Below are 25,352 nucleotides of genomic sequence, written 5' to 3'. Positions count from 1 at the left end.
GTGTGCTTAGGAACCTGGAAGGGAACGTATATCAAAAAGCATTAAATAACCATATCTCTCCCCGTGCAGACAATATAAAACTCAACAATAAATGACCTAGCAGCAAAAATTAGAGAATAAGTCAATGTATCATAATGGACCAATATAAATAGTAAATACAAAAACACTGGGAAAATGTTAGTAAAAATAAATCCACATCAAGGCTAACACACTAAATTCCCACCATTTGACAGGCCTCCCTGACCCTATCAATTAACCAGGAGACATGATACAATTCCATGTGAGCTCTTGCCAACACTCTGCCCCCTGCCACCCTCTCCCACACCCCTCAAGTAAGAGAACAGAGCATCCGAGCAGAGCATGTCTTCCTGTGGTATTCGTGGCTTCTTTGGTGTCATTCACTGATAAATTTCCACAGACTTCTTGGAGACCCAGCCATGCTAGACCCAAAATCTTTAGCTAGAACTGAAAGCCTAAAGCAAAAGCCATCTCAGTTGAACTTTAGAATCTCTGAAGTGCTCTTTAAGGGAAGAGATTTTGATATAATTGTATGGGATGGGACCCAGAGATCAGCATTACTTTTAAATTTGCCAGTAGGTGCTAATATTTAGCAGGAGTTGAGAACTACTGAGCTAAAGACTTCTTAAATATGCTTTGTTAGGTTTTCATAAATTATATTTAAAGATTTTTTTTAATTTATTTATTTGACAGAGATCACAAGTAGGTAAAGAGGCAGGCAGAGAGAGAAAGGGAAGCAGGCTCCCTGTTGAGCAGAAAGCCCGATGCGGGACTCGATCCCAGGACCCTGGGATCATGACCTGAGCCGAAGGCAGAGGCTTTAACCCACTGAGCCACCCAGGCGCCACCATAAATTATATTTAAATATTTTTTACCTTTGTTCCATAAAACTGTTCTTTTTTCCTTCAGAAAAGAATGTGACACTTTTTTTTTTCAATTTCTGTTTTCATAACACTTCGTCTCAACACTCCAGCTTATTATATAGAATAGAATCAAATGTGGAGAAAGGTGTGGAAGAAAGAATTCCTAGGCCACAAAGACCTACAGTAGGCTGATCTGTTTATGTCACTCAAATCGAAATTACACATACCCAATAGTGTTCAAATTGAGTGACATAAATTGTCATACCCAGGACTCAAAACTGTAGTCTGTGAGTTAATTGACACTCTGGTGTGTGGTACCTGGGTAGCTCAGTGGGTTAAAGCCTCTGCCTTCAGCTCAGGTCATGATCTCAGGTTCCTGGGATCGAGCCCCGCATCAGGCTCTCTGCTCAACAGGAAGCCTGCTTCCCCCTCTCTCTCTGCCTGCTTCTCTGCCTACTTGTGATCTCTGTCTGTCAAATAAGTAAATAAAATCTTTAAGAAAAAAAAATGACACTCTGGTGAAGTTTCAAATGTTCTTATTCTTGGAATAGTATAATAGAAAAAGACACAGAGACAGAGACAGAAAGAAAAGAACTGGTTCCTCCCACATGGAAAGGATTAAAGAGACAATTTCTTCCTCCCCAACATGTTCTTCCTTCCCTAACTCTGGACAGTATCCTGCAGAAAATTCACCACCTGACCCTTCAGAAGCCTGAAGAGCAACAGCTCTCTCATCAAACCGAACAGGATCTGTAGTGGGTAATTTTGAAAAATCAGTTAAAGCAGGTATAATCATTTTAACAATAATACATACATTCATTAAACACAGAACTTTAATATCGAACATTTAAATGTATAGCCAGTTACCAATCTTTTGATGTAGATCAGGACCTTTGTGAGAAATGGATCAGTTAATTGGGGTCCCATGTCCTTTTTTTCTCCCATTTTCCACCTATATCCTATTAGCCATGTTTTACAGTTTTAATTTCTTTAAAATTGGCTGAGGACTTCTGTATAATAATATGGATACATAGGATCTTTACAATTCTTCTTTTTTACAGTTTCCCCTCACTTTTACAGTTGATCCAATGTCTGATCATAGTTCCCTTTCTTGAGTATTTCCAAAGCTTTCCCTCCACCCTCACAATTTTCTATTACTATAACATTTAACTGAATCATATAATGAAATTCTCAACTAGCTGGTCGAAGAGGCTAGAAATATCACCAACTGCAAGCAAGCTATATAGCTCAACCAGTGAGAGGAAAAGTATGTGGAAATAATAGAGAAGAGGCTCCCAGCCTCACAAACAACCCAACATTTAGGAAATTCCAAGATAATGGAGGGAATGGAGAATGTTGGTTAACCTAGCAGGTCAATTGAGAGGACTTCGGCTGAATCTTGTTGAATTCTCCAAATAACTCAAAGGTGTCACATCCTCTTGCTTTGATAACACAACGCCACCATTCACAAGCCCCTGCCAAGACTGCTCAGATCGTAATATTGTGACAGAGACTAAAGGAGCTTTCCGTGGTGTTCAGGAGTAAGAGAAGCAAAAAAACACAGACGACCTTGACAGCTACTTTACCTGGCCAACCACAAAGGATAGCACTTAGGAAATAAGAGACGTTGTCTTACTATAATTGATAAATTTCACCTCTAACAATATAGAAAAGTTGAACTGAAAACATCATAGACATTATTTCAGTGACAATCACATCACATAATGTGATATAGCTTAAAATAAAAATAGTTTGAGAGAATGTTATATAACTTTATTTTTTTTTTAAGATTTCATTTATTTATTTGACAGAGACACAGTGACAGAGGGAACAGAAGCAGAGGGAGAGGGAGAACAGGCTTCCCACTGAGCAGGGAGCCGCATGTGGGGCTCAATCCCAGGACCCTGGGATCATGACCTGAGCCTAAGGCAGAGACTTAACCCACTGAGCCACCCAGGCGCCCCTAATTTCCCTTTTTTAATGTTTATCTCCAGCTCACAGATCTAGTTGTTCTTTCCTATAGCAAAACCTTTTTCCTTACAACTAATTTTGAGTTTCCTAAGAAGTGCGCTCCAGGGTAGCCCAGTAATATTAATTATAATGCTCCCTGTTAGAAATTTGAATTTGTATCAATCCTTACGCTTGGGTGTCTGCTATTTTGCTCCAGTATACTGATGGCCTGGAGTTTTTCTCAATTTTTGTCAGAGCTCAGCTCTAATTAGCTTCTTTCTGCCTGAGAAAGGTTTTGCTGCATCTTTTTCCTTGTAATGGCGGGACAAAAAGAAGGAAGAGCCAGTTTTATCCCTGCTCCTTCCTCTGACATTTCTGGATGGGACAGAGGTGACTTCCCTAAAAATGCCTTTTTCCCCTTTTCCTCATGGCTCTTCAACAAACACAAAAAGCTCATTTAAACCAATTAAATAAAATTGTGTTTCAACTCTCTGGAGTCAACTTCCTATTTACTCCAATTCTTTCTCTGAAGGAAGTGTCAGATGTTATATGGCTTTTTGTCCCAACACCTATATTTGAAAAGACACATTTTTCCTCACAACTATTAAACTTTTGTCCTTCTGCTAACAGTGAGGTTGTACAGCAGTGATTAACAGAGTGGGCTGTAGAGGCAGGCTCCCTGAGGTGGAGTCCCAGCTCTGCCGCTTGTTAGTTCTGTGATCCTGAGCAAATGACGTAGGCTTTCCATGCCTCGGTTTCTTCATCTGTTAAGTGGGAACCAGAATAACGCCTCTACCATGGGATTGTTGTGAGGAAGAAAGGGAACTTAACAGATAAAAATCTGTATTTATGCAGAACTGGTTCCATATTAAGTCCTAATAAATGCTCAGTATTATAAAGAACACAGTAAGCAGAGACTCGTTGAGATTGTTGGAGTTTAATGGTAAGATTTACTTTATAGCCGGTTCAGGTCTTTGCCCCTGAACTAAAGGAATCCATAGAGCCACAAGAAATTTCTGGAACTGCAGGGAAGAAAATAGGAATATAAATAATATTCTAAGTAGAAAAAGAAGTAATACTAGTAACCATTAGCATTTTAAAATTTCAGTTCAACAAACAATTATTTAGTACGTATGATATGCAAGACAAGGGGTTTATAGTCATTCGGTACAGAACCATGTACTGAAAAATACCTGATCCACCTTTCCTCTCAGTTCCCTCCACAGTAAGCTCAGTTCCCAAACCAAACTTAGCACCTCAGTCCCTCACGTAAATAAACATTCACCAATTACAGGTTGAACGCAGAACACTCTGCTATGCCCAGCAAGGTAACAAAAGTGAGAAAATACAGTCCTGGCCCTCAGTGAGCTTATATATAAACAACTACTTACCACAGAAGATGAGACAAGAACAGAAATGCCCATACTAGAAGTTAAAACAAAATGGCTGCCACATATAAGCAAACATTTATGCAGGTGTTCAAAAGGAAGGTAAGATCAATTTTATTTTGTGGTCTCCTGAAAATCTTCATGGAGGAAAACATGACTGCTATAGGCTTTAAAGAGTAGGTTTTTGATCCTGACCAAATAGAGATGGAAAACTAGGAATCTCAAGCATTAAAAATTCATGAAAAGACAACTCCATTATACAAAAGCATCAAGTACGCGTGGAAAGGAGAAGAATGGAGGGTAAGTCTAGAAAGGTTATTCAGACAAGCTTTGAAAGGCCCCGACAAACAGGGTAATAAGCATTTAGGAAGTGTACAAAAAGTCTTGCAACTAATCCTCTCAAAGTATCCACCGGCAATTATAAAGCCCTTCATGTATTTGGGAAGAGGGGGGAAAAAACACCATTAAAAATGACAGGGTAAACAACAATGTGATGTTTTATTGCTATTTCCTGGATCTAGAACAGTAGTTGGCATATTCAAAATTCTCTTAATCATAGGACTTTCTGATCATGGTTTTGATCAAATATGGCATGAAGGTTTTTTTAGTCTCCATAAGTCTTATATGGTCTTCCCTAACGTGACACTTCCTGGGTCTCCTGCGGTCATTTATCATGAAATGAGAAAATTTCCTAAAGATAGACACCAAACAACTGGGTGACTTCCAGTGAGATGCGAACTGTGGAAAGGAGTAGGCAGGCCTTCCTGGTTCTCTGTGGAGCAGACAGCGGGGTTCTGTGACGTTGCTTCTCCCTTTGGTGTTTTCCAGGAGAGGCATGCTGCCGAGGTGCGCAGGAACAAGGAGCTGCAGGTTGAACTTTCTGGCTGAAGCGATGAAGGGATGGCACGCCCCACCGTTAGTAAATCCCCCTGCCTATATTATAATGGATCATGCGATATCAGTATGGGAAATGTATGACATGGTTTAAAAAGAACTCATTATAAAAAACAAAAAACAAAATCAAAAATTAAAAAAAAATTCAATGCGGTCTCTTTGCAGAATGTTTTGCTTGATGTTTAAAAAATACCTTGGATCTTATTTTGTAAATACTTACATTTTTGTTAAAAAATACAAGTATTGCATTATGCAAGTTATTTCATAATCTTACATGTCCTGTAACAGGCTTTTGATGTTGTGTCTTTCCACTCAAATGAATTTGCTAGGTCTGTTCTTTTTGAAGCCCTCATGTTGAACTCCATTCCTTGCCCTTTTCACTCCAACAGAAAAATGAGGTCAGTAGACAGTCCATGGTGCTAGAAACCTTCACCATTGCCTAATGACCTAGACGGCTTTGTAATCTCTGAACTTGACTAAGACCATGCCTAGGTTACAGGTATTAATTACAATTCCACGCAAACTCCACATTTGTTCATTCATAATCTACTAACTGCCTAGAAACTACAAAACCAGGCTAAGAAAAAACAAACAAACACACACCAATCATAGCATTTACTTCTGCTTCTACTGGATTATGTGCTACAAATGTGCTTTGGCTTTAGAAAGGGATGGATGAGAAGACAGATCTGAGATCAGTCTGGGTAGAAGCAAAAAGTTGAACCTTTTAAAACTGCTGAACACAGATCCAAATCCCAGTGGTTCAAGCAGCCACGAATTCGCTCTTCATGAAGTGGGCTTAATTCTCTAGTTTAAGTTCTTTTGATGGAATGAATTACTTAATGTGTCAGGTGGCTTATTTGTGGATGCCATGATTGATGATGTCATTTTAAGCTCTTACCTATAGTACAAGTACATGATGCTACTGAATATTTTTCCACTTGGAAACTGTGAGCTGGTTGTTGCATTAAAACACACATACGAACAAGATCAAAAACACTGCGGACTTTCACTCAAGCTGGTCTTTCTTCCCCAGTGTGAGGCAATCCTGCCTGTTAAAATAAAAAGAAACTTTACTCCATCTGTGAGGGCTGGTACAGCTAAGGGGGCTAGGCAGGGCATTTGTGCCAACTAAGAATCACCAGACACCCACCGTAAGTACCTATCGCAGTTTTGAAGTCGTTTCTCCCCCAAATCCCAACTCCTGAAGGTTGCTGCCTGCATCTTTACTCTTCATTAGTGCTATCTTCCTGTGTCATTGTGAGCAAGCTGTGATTAATAAAGAATTGGAGTTCTGTGAACTAATAAATGTTCCGTCTGGTCTCTTGCCCCTTTACATATCTGACCCCAGAGTTCAGATTTCCAAAGGGTAGCCATGGGATTAGACAATCTCCAAAGCCAAGAGGCAATAATTAGTGTTTGAAGGAAACCAGTGCCCTGCTGATTCACTTCCCTTCTGGGGCAGCAGGCGGCCTCTCTCTGCTCTCTCCCTCTGACAGGCCAGCCGGGCAGGGGAGGTCTTCAATCTGTTCCCCCTAAAAAAACACCCAGGACTGAAGGAGATGATGGTAGGTTCGGATGGATCATTCTGAGAAAGAGACCCCCTTGCAAAGCACTTGGGAGGTCCCTGGCACACCTTGCGTTCTCCCATGTGGCCCCAGACCCCCTTCGCCAGACTGTGAGATGTGATTTCCCTGGCATGCTGCTGAATTTTGCACTGCCAGGAAGCACACGGCACACATGGACACAGCGGGGTCCTGTCGGTGACCCAGATGGATCCTCCAGGACCAAATGAACCACATCCAGCTTTAGCAGAACATCATAAATAATTGAAACCACACAGACTTGTGAATAAGTGAACTGGGCTATCGTCCATAGAAGCACTAACAAGCCAAGTGTCGGGGGCAGGCCACCTGGTCCCCGCCTTGAATAGCCTCTGTTTGCAGGACTCTACCGCGGCAACCCTCAAGGCGCATGCTCACAAACGTGGGCGCCATTATCTTCCTTTGGGAAGTCGGTCGCAGCTTCTGGTTAGCATAAAGTAACCTGTATTTTCATACTGATTTTTATGTAACTTGGTTCATAACTTTTTTATGTAACGTTATTTGAAGGGCTCCCCTAGGGCTGGACCTTGTGATTAAGCCCTGGAAACATGAAAATGAGTGACCACAAGAAGCTCACAGTTTACGTGCTTATTTTGGCTCAGAACTAGAAAGTAAGATATTTTGGTCTGTCTTTTCAGCATATTGAGGGGAAACATAGTTTCTGTGAAGTTTTCTGAAATATTAGAATTAGTTGACAAACCCCTCACACTACTTTGTGGGTCCCTAAACTGGAAATGCTGACCATTCCAACTGCCTAGTCCCAAAGGTGAAGAGGCTAAGGCACAGAGAGACAGAGAAGGATAAGTGATTTTGCTCCACGTCACAAGGCCCACTTAATGGGATTTCTCTCCTTATTAGTAGCTCATTAATAGACCATCCTCAAATCTTTCCACACCATTGAGGATATGTTATGTCTTTGAGGCTTCCCTAGACAACTGGTTCCCAAATTTTGGCATGCTTCAGAGTCATTTGGAGGGCTTGATAAAAACAGATTGTTGAGCTCCAACCCCAGAATTTCTGATTCCCGAGGTCTGTGTGGAAACCCGAGAATGTGCATTTCTATCATGTTCCCAAGTGGTACTAGTGTTTCTTGTCTGCAACCTCACTTGAGAGACGCCGCCACAAAATTGAATTGGTACAGATGCGTGGACTCTGGGTGATGGCCACAGTGGTGATACTGTTTCAGTCAGGGCATATTCCACTGAGGTGGGACATGAAAAGAAACTCCATCTTTCTCACAAAAGTAGAAGTAGAACCCAAAGGAATCCAAGAAGAAGAAAAAACGAACAACTACATCTTGCAGGTTAATAAAACACCAGAAAGAAAGCATCTAAGAGACAGCTGAGGTCAAGGAACCAATAGTCTTGCATCTCCGACACAATGTGGTATTTCAGGACAGTTTAAAACATCTCTCATGCTCCTCACCCTTTAAGAGTTGAACTATGTGCTCTTTGCAGGGACAATGTCATTTTGTGAATTATCCAGGTCATTCGTCTTATTCCACTTATAATTTTTTTTACAGAGTCTGTTTTCCTCAGGACTATGTTTAAATTGTATATATGACTCTGAAATGCACTCTGAAGAAAATTCGTGTAATCTCATTGGTTTAAAGATTTACCCTCCTCTCCTGTTTCTACTGTACTCAAAAATACATGGCACAACTGAGGGTTGACAAATGCTGTTTTTCTGGAGGCAAGCACCGGCCTTTACAACACTTCTGAGGAGAAAACTAGGCAAAAATATACGGATAGTGATCCACCACATCCATCCCTATCCCACTGAGGGAAAGAGTGAGAAGGAGGAGACACGCATCCTTGACATTAGCAACCAAATAATCAATCACCTTGTGTGTTCCCAGCCCTGAACAAGCACATCCTTGAGTTCTAATCGGGCAATTTGCTGAAAATTCCTAAGGTGAACACACAACCCAATGCAAAACAAAGATTCTCAAGCTCCTCCTCCAAATTATTGCAGTCATCTTGGGTCCCTCACTGTCCCCACTACCCACCTCCTGCTGAAATCAAGCAGCATCAATTTGACCTCCACGTGGTTCCTCATTTCTTTTTTTTTTTTTTAATCTGACAGAGAGAGAGGGATCACAAGTAGGCAGAAGGGCAGAAAGAGAGAGAGAGGGGAAAGCAGACTTTCCGCTGAGCAGAGAGCCCGATGCGGGGCTCGATCCCAGGACCCTGAGATCTTGACCTGAGCTGAAGGCAGAGGCTTAACCCACTGAGCCACCCAGGCGCCCCTGGTTCCTCATTTCTTACTTCTTTTCTATTTCCATAATCACTGCCCTAATTTGGGTTGTATTAGCCTCTTACAACAACAAACATGTCTCCTTCACTCCAACCTGCACTCCTCTGCAAGGCATTAAAGTGCTTTACTATCCCCCTCATTTGTCAAGAACATTACTACCCTTGGAGTGAACCAAACTGTTCACTCTGACAAGAAACTTCTGGTCTCTATGCACATGCTGCGCTCTGTCTAGAATTATCTTCACTACAGATGAGCCAGAAGATGCTAGATCAGGCTATGATAAAACCCACAAACTCTCAGGCTAGTAAAGCACAGTTGCGTATTTCCTGATGCACGGCCAGTGTGGGTCACAGTGGACTCTGCGTCATTCCTCGCTCTGCACTGCAGGCCAGGGAGCTGCATCTCTCTGAGACACTGCCGGTCGCTGCGGAAAAGGGAAAGTGAAAGCAGGCAAATCGTGCACTGGCTCTCCTAAGCTTCTACCTAGAAACAGCCCACATCACATTTCATTGGCTAAAGCAAGCTGTATGTCCACGTTTAACTCCAGAGTGCAATTCCAACATAAACTCAGAAGGAGGAAAGCCAGGAATATTTCACGAACAGCACAGGTGACTACCACGCTACTGGTCACCAAACATTCAGTCATTCTCCTTCCCACATGTAAAGCACATTCACACTGTCCCTGCAGGAAAATCCCCAGGTCCATTTGACCACAGCAGCAAGCTCAAGATCCAGGGTCTCGGGGTGACGACGCACAGTACTCCCTCTGACAGATGTGGACATGAGTCCTCTTGAGCAGAGACAAATTAGGAAGACAAATTATTTTCCCCAACATATTCAATATACAATGATGAAATGGGGATAAGATGATCACAATAAACACACCTGTTCTAAAGGGAAGCAACAGAAGATACGGAGCATTCACTGACAATAGAAATTCTGGCGAGACATTGTGAGGGCCCTCGACCCTTAGGATAAATAGGGAACATTCCTTGCTCTTGTCTCTATTCTGATACCCAGAGAGGAGCTCTCCCCTCATGGCTCTTGGCTCTAAGTAGATCTGCCTGTTCCTTCATTCTCCTTGGCCACATCTACAAGGGCGCTGGAAAATAATGCCTTCCTTGGAATCCGAGCAGCTCTCCCAGCCAGCTTGCTGCCACCATGTGGATCCAAGAGTTGCTGAGTTTTTCCTGGTCATTCTGTTGGTCCAGATCCTGGCAAGAAACAGATGATATATCACTATAAATGGGTAGAAGAAGAGAAATGAATGATGATTCTACTGCAATAGAATGGTATGTGCAGATTAAAAGAAACCAACTAAGGAGGTAAAGCCGTGCATCAAGAGAGAGAAGCCATTTCCACCCTCAGCCTGAAGACTCAGGAGATAGTTGTTCTTGTAGAACAAGGTCGCCTGACCTGGGAACATGACCTTCTGGAGAGGAATTCAGCCTCTAACAAACATAGACTGGCAAGGAGGGATTGGGGAATAAACGTCTCAACATTTTTCTACTCGCATTCTTCAAGCTCTAGCCAAAGCCTCACATTGGCCAAATCCCCAACCATAAACCGGAGGGTAAGGGAGCCTAGTTGACACAGTGCATAGAAGTCAGCCTCTGAGGCTAGGCAGGAAGAAGAAAGGTAGAGAAAGACCGTGGAGGGACAAACAGAGAACATGGCCACTTGCAGCCCAGACCACAGACTCATTCCGTGGCCAGCACTAATGACAGCTATGATGTCTTCTCACTTATTTGCCGCTAGCACTGCTCACTATTTCTAGCATTTTCCTTTCAGGATTGTACTTTCCTGACACTTGGAGTTAGGTAAGATTGTGTGACCTACTTTGGTCACTGAGATGTAAGCAGAAGTCACGTGTGCCACTGAAAATGGAAGCTTTAAGAGCAAATTCATGATTCACCATCCTGCTTTCCCTCCACTGCTGTGGCCTGGAATAAATATGAAGAAGAGCATAGCCCACATCTGTGAGAGACATATAGCATGAGTGAGGTGAACTCTTTCTGTTCTAAGCCTCTGAATTTTGCAGTTGGTTGTTATTCATTAATAAGGATTAGTGGATTGAAACTCTTTTCACTGTCATACGGGTCCTTAGCTAGCCATATCATCCTCCATCTGAAATTGAATGTTTCAACAGTTTTCGAGTGGCTTCCATATCTTCAATTCTTCTGAACACTAAATGCCAAGGAAACCAATTAAAGCCATGATATTGGGAGGGAGGCCTAATCTAACAACTGAACTATTTATCTCAGATACTAAAGGGCAAATTGAATGTTTTCATTGGTTTATTATGATGGCAACTATAGTCACCTGCATTGTTTTAAAGACTGAGAGAGAAAAGAGGTTAAAAAAAAGAAAACTCTAGCATACAAAACTTCACAGGCATACTCCTATCAACTACCTCTAAAGGTTATAATTTCTCAGTCACCAATTCCAGAGACTTCTGTGTATTAAAGGGACTTCTGTGTATTTTCAACAGACCCTTCTGTGTATTAAAGGGAGATGTAAGGTGTACTAACATTTCATTTAAATTGATGGGTACTTTGGGAAAGTCTTTTCACACCTGCTCGCAATAAATATGTTACCCCCCTCCCCCAGAATACCAGCTAAATGAATGCATCGGTTCTGTTCTGTAAGCTATAGGACAGATGCCAGGCTAGAGGACATGTTATTATGCAGTGGCACACACAATCATGGAAATTATCTCCATTCCCTCTTCTTAGAGTCACCTCCAAATCTGCTTTCTTCCTTACCCCCAACAGCGCATCTTGTACCAATGGGCCCAGGAGGGGGGGGGGGGTGGACACCTTAGAGGCCAAATCCAAATCCAGCGGCACATCTCTACTAACGTTCGGGTTAACATTAAGCACTTGGGTCTTTGAAGAAAAAAAATTGCTATTCTCTAGCCTCTTCCAATCCTAGTTTCCTTATATCATCTCAGTCAAGCTTCCAGAAGCTGTTTCTCTCCCTTCACTTCCCGTGCTCTCCTTAACCCATAGTCATCTGCCTTCTGTTCTCACTTCTCCAGTTAAACTACCTGTACCACATTACCAATGACCTCTTCGGTGCTAAACCAAATAGAAACTCTTAGTCTGACCAAATACACTGCTAAGGTTATCCTCGGGTCGTATCTTCCCTAAGAACCTTCCTCGTACCCTTCACACCCAACTAGATTGGCAATCCACCCCCACTGCTGCCCTGTTCCCAAATTACCTGTGCAAAATAGTGTAGTGGTCAAGGGCATGATCCTGGGGTTTAAGGTTCCTGACTCCCCGACCCTGGGCAAGTTGCTAATTTTCTTTAAATTTCTCTCCTGTAAGTTGGGGATGATACAATACTAAATGCCTATGGCTGATTGAATCACTGTTCTCAATCCATTACTCTCTCCATGTGGCCTTGCCATTTGCCATGTGACTTGCAGGACCTCTCACTAGAGGAGGCAGAGTGTATTTTCCTATCCCACTGATGCTGAGTTTGACCATGTGTCATACTTTGGCCAACTGAATAATAACAAATCTGACGAGAGTGAATTCTCTAAATGGGCAGAGGCTGGCTACCTTATACTCCTACAGTCTATCATGAAAATACGTCCTACTGTAACAACAGGAATGTGGAGACACATTAACCAACTGAAGTCCAGTCAAGAGCCTGGAACCAAGACCAACTCACTGATAGCTTGAAACGGGGGAGGGGGGGGGAATATATATATATATATGCAAGAAAAGTAAATATTTGTTGTCATGAGCCATCAAGGTTGGAAATGGTTTGTAACAACATAATTAGGAGACGATTAATATAATGTGTGAGGACATTGCTGAGAAGATTAAATGAGCCAATATAAAAGATGTCCACAAAAAAAAGATGTCCACATAGCACCTGCTGCATAGTAAATATTCAATAATTATTAATTATTAACCTATATCACACTGTATTACAATTTCTGTTTGCTTAGATGTTTCTCTCATTTAACCATAAGCTCCTCTAAGACAGGGTTTCTAATTATTGTTGAATCCCTAGTATTTAGCAAGTATCACACACACACACACACACACACAAACACACACACATTTCTGTTAGTAAGGGAATGAAGAAAATGAATTTATGAATCCAAATGACAAAAATACTTATGCAGTGTCTGGTATATAGAGGCATTTAATAAATATTAGTTCCCATCTCTTTCCTCCTATAGTCTGATAGTGTCTGATTGGTTTTAAATTATTTGAACTTACAATTAAGCTTGATGTCAGACAAAGGACCATCTTAGATGACCAAAAAAGCAAACTTCTGTGAAAAGTAGAAAACTTTCTTATATCTAATGACAAAGAAAAAGAGAAGAAAATGACCTGGGGGCAACTCTTTGACCAGAACTTTCAGCTACACAACATCAAACCTATACCAGTCCCAACAGATCACACCCCCTGGGCTGCCGACTCGTCTTGCTCTTCATGGCATTTCACGGAGCTGCTAGTCCAGCTCTCCGAAGCCTCGAGCTCCCATTTATTTCTGCGGAAATGGAGTCCAGCTGAACTGAACTTTCTTTAGAAATGGGAAATTATAGCATCAGGACAGTTCTTAGGGTTTGGTAATAAATAAATCCCTGGTATTTATGTCCCAAACACTGGATGTGCTTTGTTTCCTTCAAACAACAAATTCCCTCTGGAAACAAGGTCTTTCCCAATGGAAACCCATCTCTCTCCTGAGTATAATTCTTCCTCTGCAGGTGTCTCAAGGAGACATGCTAAGTACCAACCTAGCTCTTGTTTGCAACTTCTAGATCATTCTACTTCCTCCCTAAAACACGCAGTCTTGAAGCTCATGTCACCCTACTAGTCAATCCCTTGTCTTCATTGTTGGCATTCACTACCAGCCTCCAGGTGATGATGTCCCCCTCGTTTTTCTATAACTTTTAGTTCCTGGATCACTGTAACTCTCTTCAACTCTACATCTGTTCTAATTATTGGCAGTTTTAGTATTCACACAATTGAAGCTTCCATATTCTGCTTTGGGTTGCATGTCCTCTCCTCGAATGATCTTGCTTCCCAGTTCTCCTCAGTCACTCAGCCTTGTGGTTATTCCTAGATCTTCTCATTATCAGTAATCCAAATCCCACCATTATCTCCATTCCTTGCATCTCTTTGGCCACCACCTCCTGTCTTTCCAGTTGAATTTCTTTAGTACCTTGACTCCTCCCCTTCAACCAACTGGGACACCAGTCCCTTGATAGTAACTCTTCCTGTTCCTTTCCATCCTCAGTCACCACTCCCCCCACAACACACACTGACCAGCCTATTTTCCATGGGCAATCATTGCCATTTCTCTCTTATGTATCCTTACATCTCCCTCCCTTAATGTGTTGTGCTTAGTTGGGCAAACTCATAACCCCAGATAAATTAACTCTCCATATGGCCCATGCTTGTACCCAGACAGATGAATGTAGTTGCAGAAATCACACAGCTATCCTCAAGGATCTCCCTTTAAATTCATGGATGTGAACTTCACTGGAACCCTCAATTTTTCCCAGAACTTAATTTCTCTGGTTTTATCCTTACGTTCTCTTACACCTCCTCAAACTTCCAACATCTCCTCCCCTAAGTCCTACACTTAGCTGATGACTCTGCTTCCTATTTCACTGAGCAAATGGAGTAATTACAATCTAATATCCATCAACTCTCACCAACACATCTATCCACCTACCACACTTACATTCTGCTTTTCTGAACGTGACTGCAGATGAGCTCTCCAAAGCCAACCTTCCCTTTGTGCATGAGAACCCATCTCCTCTAACCAAGTCAGATCTATTGCTCCAGGAAGTCTCTCCTCTCCCTCCTATTTATCATTTTTTTTTTCTTTCTACAATGTCAGTATGCAAACGTGCTACTATCTCTTCCATCCTTAAAAAAAAATTCTATTCCACTTTCCACCGGCTACTGATGTATTTCTCTGCTTCATTTTGTAGCAAAACTCCTAAAGCATTTTCTATACTCACCACCATTTCTCATCCTTTCTTCCCTCACGAGCCCTCTCCAAGAAGACTTTTACCCCCATACTACTGTACCCGCACTGTTCTTGTCAGAGCCAACTAAGTGCTAAACAGGGTAAAAAACAAAAAGCTAGACCCATACAAATGCTGAAATTTTGAAACATCCTGTCCTTTAAATTATGAAACCAGGCCAAAATAGTTTACCTACAAAGGAATAAAAATCAGACTGCCTCCAACCTCCTCCTGTTGGCAACTCTGAATGCTAAAAGCTACTGGAATGATATTTTTAAAGTCTTGAGGAAACAATATAGGATTCTATATTCATCAAATGATCAATCAAACGTGAAGGCAAAATAAAGATATTTTCAAACATATAAAAACTCATAAGAGTCATCGTCCTTTCCTGAGAAACTTACTCAAGGATATACTCTGCCAATAGAAGAAATCAGTAAGATGTATAGATGTTCTCATTATCGTGGTGAATACATCCTAGATATCATCTAACATCATTCAGCTTCATTCTCGTTCCCTCTGTGCCATCCCCAGAGACTAGACGCCTGTGAACCACATTTCCTTTGCCAGCAGAGTTCTCCATACTCTATAGATCCCATCAGTGATAAGTGTTTACATTAGATTTGGAAGGTGGAAGAGAAAGCGTTCTTTCCCTTCTGGAATTGGTGGATGTGTGGGCTTCAGTAAACACCATCTTTTGTAGCAGTCACATATCCCTGAGAAGGGCTCACTTCAGGACAGCTGTGACCATGGAGTGGCCCTTCCCACCATCTCCTGTCTCTCAGGTGGCAGCAGCAAGTTTCTGACTTTCTGGAAACATAGCTAAAGGCCTTCTGACTTGCGTTCTTGCAGGACTTCCAAAGTTGTGGCAGACACTGAATTCCCTTAAATCTCTTTCCACTTGACATAAGCACACTGGTTTCTGACTGAATCTTGACCAATAATGGCCCTTTTTAAAAGTAATAACAATTTCGAGCTTTAAAAAAATGTTATCCAAAAAAGTATTATTCATAAAGTGCAATTGTCTGGAGTTCAAGTTCAAATAGAGTTTCTTCTCAAGCCTCTTATCAGGCGTCACATGCTGTCTTAGCACTTAAGAATTCAGCAAAGTTGGGGCACCTGAGTGGTTCAATCAGTTAAGCCTCTGCCTTCAGCTCAGGTCATGCAGTCAGGATCCTGGGATCAAGCCCCATGTTGTGCTCTCTGCCCATTGGGGAGCCTGCTTCTCCCCTTTCTTCTGCAGCTCTCCCTGCTGGTGCTCTCTCCCTCTCTCTCTCCCTCTCTCTCAAATAAATAAAATCTTTAAAAAAATAAAGAATTCAACAAATTTAAGAGTACAGGAAACCTCAGGAAAAATAGATTATTTCTTTAAAATTTCACAAAATCTAGATACTTACAAAGTGTTAGTGTTAGACTTTTAATTTCTCATGTCCTCTAGAAACTGCAATAAATTCCAGGAAGTTGGGGTTTTTTTTAAAGATTTTATTTATTTATTTGACAGACAGAGATCACAAGTAGACAGAGAGGCAGGCAGAGAGAGAGGGGGAAGCAGGCTCCCTCCTGAGCAGAGCCCGATGTGGGGCTCTATCCCAGGACCGTGGGATCATGACCTGAGCCGAAGGCAGAGGCTTTAACCCACTGAGACACCCAGGCGCCCCCCAGGAAGTTTTTGTCATGCAGTGAAACTCACTCAGAGTTTCACTTAGGGTAATAAATTTATTGAAAGACCCATGAATTTCAGTCTCTGCAAAGAGAAAACACGTGTAAAGAAAACTACTGCAAAATGGATATTGCTGTGTCTATAACTCTAAGGCAAATCCCTATTCTATTAATCAGTGGGAAGATAATTTTCATGGCAGGACAACAGCAACAAAGGGTATACACTTTGGATTAGGGATGAAATTTTAGGAGTGATACCCAGATTTCAGGGTTTCTTTCCTCAATCATTTTAGAGTTGGAATGTTACAAAATGTAGGTTACAAATCTAAGCCCATCCGTGGTCTCTGTATGTGGCACAGACTGAACAACGAGACACCAAACAAAACAAAAGTAGGGCTTGATTAATGCAGCTGACGAACATTGAAGAAACCACAGAATCTGGAGGATTTCATTGCAACAGCTTCTGCTCACTCTTTCTCTGACAACCAGCCCTAATGTTCATTGATGCATTCAGCAAACATTCATTGAGGATCTGCTGTGCAGTTTACATAAGCTGAGAAAAGACACCACATTCACTCTCAGTCCTCTGCTCTCCCTTCTACACTTCCCTTCTACACTTTCTCATGTATCTTCTGCTTCCATCCGCCACCCTCAGGAATGCCCTTATTGGACTTCCGTTCTTACTGAGTCATGTTTGCATTTGAATTTTGTGGCTTGCCTCCTGCATACCAGCTTCAGTGTATAAGAAAACCAGATCCTCAGCTCTGGGGCCGTCCAGAGGGTGATCTCCTTCAAAGACAAATGTAGCTATCTTGTGCTCTTGCGGTGGCCGCTAGTTGCCCCCTGGAGAATCTTCATCATGGCGGCCTTCCAACACTGTTCCACTGATCACTGCAGCCCATACATTCCATGCTTGTTCCCAGGCCTGCAGTTTCAGTCATGCTGTTCTCTCCATTTGCTGGCCTATCTCCTGGTGCAGCTCAGGAATCCAATGACTCCTTTAAGGAGCCTGTCTTGAACACACCTCATCCTCTTCCCTCCTCCCCAAATTGGCTGGCTCTCCTCTCTGCTTCTATAACCCCCTGTGTTTGCTTCTTTCAGCAATCATCACATTACAGTTGAAGTGATTTAACTTTTATCCATTTATTCCACCAACGTTATTGGGGGACTATTAAGTACCAAATACATAGCGAGGTGCTAAATACGCAGCAGTGAGAAGAGGTCAAGAACCATCAAGTAAAAACATACACATCCACACATGCACACAACTTAGGAAAATGACGAGCTTCATACTCTGTTAGAATAATGGGATAGATCAGATAAAGTTGTCCAAAGTGTTCCAGTGGTAGCAAATGCCTGGCACACAGTAGGTGCTCAATATATGTTTTCTTGACCATCAAACTGAGCAAGTAAGACAACACTGGAATTTTAAAGTGTGCATCACAGTTGCAGTGGTTTAAAAAACACGGTGGCGAAGAAAAAACAGTATGGAAAGAAGGGGGGCTGTGTGTGTGAGAGAGGAGAGAAAGAGAGAGAGAGAGGTCCTCAGCCTGGGATGCGACGCATTCCCATTTCCCCCTCTCTGGAGGAAATGCAGGATCACTTTGGACCACCAGGGGGCAATGTCTGATCACATGTGAGGACAACTCCCGACCCAGGCAATCATCTTGTTTAGGGGGCACTCCCATGGGCTGTGTTAAGAAACAGAGGACTTGAACATAAAACACTATTTTTTTTAAATGTTACTAATGAAAAACACATTCCTCGAAGATAATAAATACTCATTAGATTAAAATGTATTAAAATGGAAGAAAAAAAGAGGCATTTCATATTCATAATTCTATAATTATCCTTATCTAACGGAACAAATCCCCACTTCCTAATCACTTATAATTTTCATCACTCAACTATAGGACACAGCAGGTATTAATATTGGGTGAGAAGGAGTTTTCCGGTTTCTCCTCAGCATTTATGCTGTTCAAGCACTTCCAACCGCTGCTTCCTTCATGTTGAATAATCTTGTTTAGCCTCATCATAACTCATTGAGATAGATGAGAGGCAATTATCATTTTTGCTTGGCACATAAGGAAACACAGAGGAGTTCTCGGCTGGTTGGGGCAGAATTGAAAATGGCCACCCAAGTTTGACAGGCTGCCCAGAATTCACTCAACTCACCACCAGCCAGAATGAACAGGCCCTGGAGCACCGCCATTTCCTGGCAAAAGTCAACGACCAGGTGCTTTCAAGAGTGTGTTATTTGAGACACCTAGAGATGTTATTCCTGTCAGAGCACATCAGGACGTGTATAAAGAGCTTAGAGTCCTTGCTTGGCCCAAAGTAGGTTGTTCCCAGAGGCCTAAGCAACATCTTCACTAGGAACCATTAATGGGAGAGGCCAGATACTGTTCCAGGAAATAAAAAGCCACAAAAGTTGGAAGAAAATAATCCAGGCTTTGCTACCTGGTTATTCAATCAAGGGACATTCATTAAACAGTACTGGAAGAGTCTCCGTGGGGTTAGCAATGCATAAAATATTGTCCTTGCCCTAAAGGAACTGAAATCTAATTATGAGAGCATGGGATGTATGCATAAAAACGTTTGTTAATGATAATATAAAACAGATTGTATTCCCATGTGGCCGAGCTCAACAGAGATTGTCAATAAATATTTTCTGATTGTCTACTAAGTTCCAAACATGACTGAGATGCAAGAGCGTTTATTAAAAGTCACTGTGCTTACCTTACAGACTTTACTTTCTAGTTGTAAAGTATATGTTATTGTTTATTAATTTATTCAGTAAATATTAATGGACCTCCTAAAACACATGAAGCATCATGCTAAACAAGAGGGATATGAATAACCCACAATCCCACACACAAGGAACTCAGTCTAGTAAGGTAGCAGACCTGTAAACAATTTATTTTCAGTGTAGTGTGTGTGTGTGTAATTATATAATAATATATATGTGTATTATATATTATATATAATTTATATATAAAATGGAATTATTTTATTTTATAATTTATAGAGTATACATAAACTTATGTTTATATAATTTATAAGTTATATTTATAATTTATTTTATTATTTTATAATATAACATATGAAGACAGAATTATTTATAGATAAATGATAGAGATAGAAAGATAATGCTGAAGACGAGTATAAGAACTAGAAGAAATATTACAGAAAGATGACATTTAAAGAAAGTTTTGAAGGTGTTTTCCAGGAAGACTCATGAGTGAAGAGTCTTCCAGGGAGAAGGAACAAAGCACCTAAGGGTACAGAGTCGGGAAACAGTATGATGAGTCATTAATGGCTAAAACTCAGAGAAAAAGTTGAGCAATGATGACAGATGAGAATAGTAGAGACCAGATGGCAAAAGGAAAAGGGATTTTATCTTTCCACAGTGAAAAGCCTTTACAATATCAAAAGAGGAGACAAGGACAATTTCATTTGTGTATTGGGAAAATTATTGCAATTACTCCAAGGAGGATGGTTTAGAGTGGATCAAGATTAGAGTTAAGGAACTAATTAGGAGTGGAGTTCAGTAATCAAGACAAAACCTAATGAGAAAGATGGAATAAAGAATGATTTAGAATATAGAACCAAAACAACATGGGAGCCAATAGGTATTTGGAATAAGAGAGGAGAAGTGTCAGAAATGACGTGTTTCTACTGGGTGCTCTTAATTTCTATTGGGTCAGATTGGGTGAGTTCTCAACTCACATGCTGGCAGGCAGCAAAAGGAAAGCAATTATTAGGAAGTGAATGGGAAGAATGAGGGATCAACAGCCTGAATCTAAATATGCTGAGTCAAAAGTACAGGTAAAACACGGAAAGCTAAGGTGGTCATAGATTACATTCTGGAAACTTTTGCATTAATCTAGATCTAGGATAGATAGCCTTTGCGGAGTAGAAGTGGAAGGAGGGAAAGAGTTGGAAAAGAAGGACATACCAGGTAAGGGAATATTCATAACGAAGTCAAAGAGGAGGGAACGAGGGAGTAGACAAGACCAACCTGAACAAAGCAAAGGGTAAGAAAAAAAGGCAATGTTTCACAAACAGAAGGAATCCAAGTTCATGGTGGAAGTGAGCTGAGGAAGAGTGTTTTGGCAGTGAGATGCAAATGATATCTGGACCAGGGTGGCAAGCCGAGGTGAGTAATTTTTCAAGGCATGAAGAATAGAAGACAATGTCCTTTCCTTTAATGAAGTACGATACAGAAACTCCAAATTTTAGTTCCTAAAGTAGCTTCTTGGTGAAATGCAGAGATTGATATTATATTTACAATATGATAGGCACTGCTTTAAGCACTTTCCATACATTAACCTATTTAATCTTCCTAGCAACCATATTGAGTGGGTATCGTTATTATTGTCATTTTTTTTTTAGATTTTATTTATTTATTTGACGACAGAGATCACAAGTAGGCAGAGAGGCAGGCAGAGAGAGAGGAAGGGAAGCAGCCTCCCTGCTGAGAGAGAGCCTGATGCGGGGCTCAATCCCAGGACCCCGAGATCATGACCTGAGCCGAAGGCAGAGGCTTTAACCCACTGAGCCACTCAGGCGCCTCTATTATTGTCATTTTATGACTGAGGTACCGGAGACACAGAAGGATACAGTAACTTGGTAAAGGTCATATGGCTAGTAAGTGGGGGAGCACAAGGTTGGCTATGCAGCCACATCTTCAATCAGTTCACAATTGCCTCCCAAGTACTGTGGCTGCTCTGATTGGTTCCTTCCCTTCAAATCCACCCACCACCCCACCATGCTAATTCCAGGAGAGTTCTGCTCTGTCCCCTTGCAGCACTGACACAAGCCCAACTTGTAAATTTTTCGCTAAATCATCAAGCAGAACAAAGTAGGAACACAGGAAGGGTACTCAGAAAATCGATCTGACTTATGAAACACAATTCTCTAATCTTTTTACAGCAAGCTTGCCCTGTTTTTTATGCCCTCCCCGGAACACTACACCACCCCAAAGGCTGATATCCCTGCACGCCTCTTGTCTGAGACCCTCACCTTCTAGCCTATTCTGAATGGTTAAACCATCTTTAAAACATGGAGCAACTATCTAGAATCTAACTTAAAGAAGATCTTTGTTGGTGGGACTCTTTCCTCATTTGCACAGGTCTACCTGCAGGGACCACCTGTTTCTCAAGTAATCGATGTCACACATGACTTCATTCTACCATGAGATTTCCTGTCCATCGCCCCCATGTCCACAGCTTCCCCCTGGAGTGTGTCTCCACCCTCTGAAGCACAAGAGGATTTCCTAACAGCATCACTGTGTCCTCCTGGGAGGAATTACACATCCGTAAAAATGGGAGTATTTCCTTACAAAGTGACAGGTGTTAGACCAGGGAGGGGCCATCATGCATAGAGAGGAAAGGATTGTCCTTGACAAAACTTGGATGAGTGCCTTGCTATCAGGGTTGAAGGTGAACCCAAAGTTTCAAGCCCAGTAACGGACAACTAGTGTATTGAGAATGTCAGGAAAGTTGGCAGGAAGAACTGGTTTGGGGAGTTAAAACAAGGAGTGTGATCTTACCCAAGTTGTCCGTGAGGCAAGGAAGCCAGATCCAAGCTCAGACGACTGATGGCCAACCAGACATCTGAGGCTATAGGCGGGTGTCAGAGACGTAGATCAGGGCATCATCAGCATAACATTGAGAAATGAAAAAGAATTGATAAGTGTTTCAAGATTTTAAGAAGGGAACAAAAACTCTAAGTGGGAAGAAGTCATAGCTATAGGGCGAAATAAGGAGAAAGAAGAGGTGACAAGGAGAGAAACAGGAAAAGAATCATTCAGGGAAGAAGGGGGAAACCAGAGATAATACAGCAGCACAGAAAACAAGAAGAAAGATTTCTATAAAGAGAGTGAATTACTTAAGAATTCTATGTGACAAGAGATGCCATAAATAAGAGCAGAAAGCAAAACATAGCCTGGGAGGACCCATCTGAACTACATATGGCAAATGAGTTAATATTAATAGGAAAAGCATTTGCCATAGAATAAAGGGCAAAGAATAGGAACAGGAATTTCACAGAAATAGAATTAAAAACGGCCAGTTTATACATGAAAAAATACTCCTATTCATCAACAAACAAGGAAACACAAATTAAAACAGATCAGAAATGCTGACAGTGTCCCTGGTGACTAGGGTATGGGGAGTCTGGCTTTTTCACGTATTACAGGTGGAAGCATGAGTTGTTCCAAATTTTTTGACAACAATCTGACATTGAATAAATTTCAAAATGCACATTCCCTTTGGGCCAATGACATCTTTTTTGAAAATCTATCACAGAGCAATAAAAGCACCGATACGTTTAAAAATACTTGTATTTGACCATTGCAGCATCCTCTGGTAGTAGGGAGAGGAAAACCCGAAAAATTGAATCAAGATAAATAAGACAATAATTGAAGAAATGATGGCATATCCATACCATGAAATATGGTGTGTCCATTTAAAAAAAAAAAAGTGTTTTAACCTGAAGGAATATGTGTGTGTGTGTGTGTGTGTGTGTGTATAATTTTATTTGTTATTTGAAAGAGAGAGTGAGAGCGCATACATGAAAGAAGCAGGGGAGATGGAGAGGGACAAACAGACTCTGCACGGAGTATGGAGCCTGACGCAGGGCTTGATCTCAGAACCCAAGTAAGTGATTGTAATCCAGAAAACTTGAAAAGTATCAGAAACCACATTCTCCTGAAGAACGAACGTGAAGACAAAGCTGCTGGAGATGACAATAAGGAGAGCAAAGTTCTTCGGGAAAACAGTTTAGGAAAGGGAGGGTCAGTGGGTGAGGCAGACAGCTGGAAGAACCCTGATTTTAAAGAAAGGACAAAGGAAGTGAGTGGTAGACAAAGAGATTCTTAGAGAATGTTACTATTTTCTATGTATATGTTTCAGGTTGCATAAAGTTTTTAATTTTCAAAAGTAAACATGCATGATTTTTTTTTTAATTAAAACACTTGCTCATTCTTAGGCCCTCACAGAACCCTGCCCCGTCATCAGGATTGCCTTCCCGTTTTACACATAAAGAAACTGAATCTGATGGTAAAGTGAATTTCCGGAGACCACTAGGCTCCCACTAGACTCCACTGGCCTGGCAATCAGCTCTCCTGGAACAAACCTGTGTCTCATTCAGCAAAAGCCCCAAAGTGTGAAAGTTCTTTCTGGACGGCAAGGGCGGCAGGCTGGCAGAAGGAGAGCTCCCAACCGTTGTCAGCTAAAGAATCGATTGGAACCCACTCTGAGTCAAAATCAGCCTTCCCGAGCTGAAGGCAGGAAGCTGGACCAAGAAGGCAGCCCACTGGAAGTTTCCATTCCTGTCTGTCTCAAGCTCCCCGTGACCTCACAAAAGTAACCTCAGCCTTGTGTCTTAGTTTCCCTCCCTTCAAATAGGATACCCTACCTTCCCCCAAAGAAAAAATACACTGCGATCAGCTGGGCTTTGGTTACAATAGCTTTGAACTTGCTGTAGAAAGTACTACAACAGGTTGCCATAATCTCACTCCCTTAGAGGGGCCTCCTTGAGAACCTGTTCCGGACGATGATTTACAGTGTGGTCCTCCCACCCTCCCTCACCTCACGATGAGGAGAAGCCTGCGGAGAGTGCCTGAGAAGTCAACTACCTACATGTGGAAACCACACTCCGTGAGCTGTTAGGAAAGACCTGATATCTTCAGCAGTCACTGTGTGCGCGAAAGGACGTGCCAAACCCCAGGCAAGGCCAAAGTGGAGCAACGTGAACAAAGAAACCATGAGTGTATAAAACACAGCCACCCAGATGGGAGCCCATAGATAACCAGTTCTGTTCAGAGAAACTCAGTTTATGGTTCAGGGCTTCAGGGAAACACTTCTTGGGAGCCCCTGAAGAGCTAAGGAGTCAACACGTGGTTTGCATTTTCTGTTCACTGAGCAAGATGGTAAGTTCCTGAAGCCAAAACAACCTGACCTGTGGTTGTCTTTTTGCTGTCTGTTCTTCGTCCTGCCCTGCTCACTCCTCGAATGCGACATCGAATGCAGGATCTGCACACAGAGGCTCACGCAGTGCTGGTGTTCACACGCTAGTAATTCCAGAAGAGGCTTCTGGAGAATTCCACGGGGAAACATCAATAAGCAACAGCAACTAAATGCTACAATGTGGGGTTATAACCGAACTATTACCCCAGCTAGTGGCGTACATATGGATGGTCACAGCCCGAGCCATACTATCTTGGTGTCTTTTCCTTCCTTTTTAAACATGATCCCAGGATAAGCACAGTGCCCTACACTCTGGGCCCCTTCAATTACATATACGTTCCTAAAGGCAACTCAGGAGCTGCTCACACACCAGAAAAACAAACACTCTCATCACTCACTGAGCACAAATCATGTATTGTAGTTTAGTTAGTGTGCTTTATAATATCTGGATGGGACCTGAAGTTTTGACTTCTTTTTTTTTTAAGTCATGGTTCCTTCCTTCCAGAAGATCACAATAGAGTGAGGGAGAAGATTAACATCTTCCATTTTCACGGTCAGAGCGTAGTGGGCACGCATTCTGTGGGAGACACTAGGCCACACACGGTGGGACATGAAAGCACATGAGCGAGACTTCTGCAGGCAAAGACACGATGAAGAGTCTGCTTGAGTGGCTCGATTAATTTTAATGCCTGATACATCAACTCCTGTCCAGGTTCTCTTTCTTGTCTATTAACATGGAAACC

The 25,352-nt window shown here is 41.8% G+C and overlaps 1 protein-coding gene across 1 annotated transcript in view; it reads left to right on the top strand.

Annotated features, from left to right (window-relative positions):
• The window catches only part of STMN2 (stathmin 2), a 50,124-nt gene extending 43,706 nt beyond the window's left edge, over positions 1–6,418 (top strand). Inside the window, exon 5 of the mRNA XM_045981837.1 lies at positions 5,048–6,418. Coding sequence (XP_045837793.1) covers positions 5,048–5,107 — 60 coding nt within the window. The 3' untranslated portion in view covers positions 5,108–6,418. The remainder of the gene's footprint in view (positions 1–5,047) is intronic.
• The last annotated feature ends 18,934 nt before the right edge of the window (positions 6,419–25,352 follow it).

This window comes from Meles meles, chromosome 1 (assembly GCF_922984935.1).
Source record: "Meles meles chromosome 1, mMelMel3.1 paternal haplotype, whole genome shotgun sequence".
NCBI lineage: Eukaryota > Metazoa > Chordata > Mammalia > Carnivora > Mustelidae > Meles > Meles meles.
Note: the sequence above shows the minus strand (reverse complement) of the source record. Positions and strands in the feature narration are given on the sequence as shown.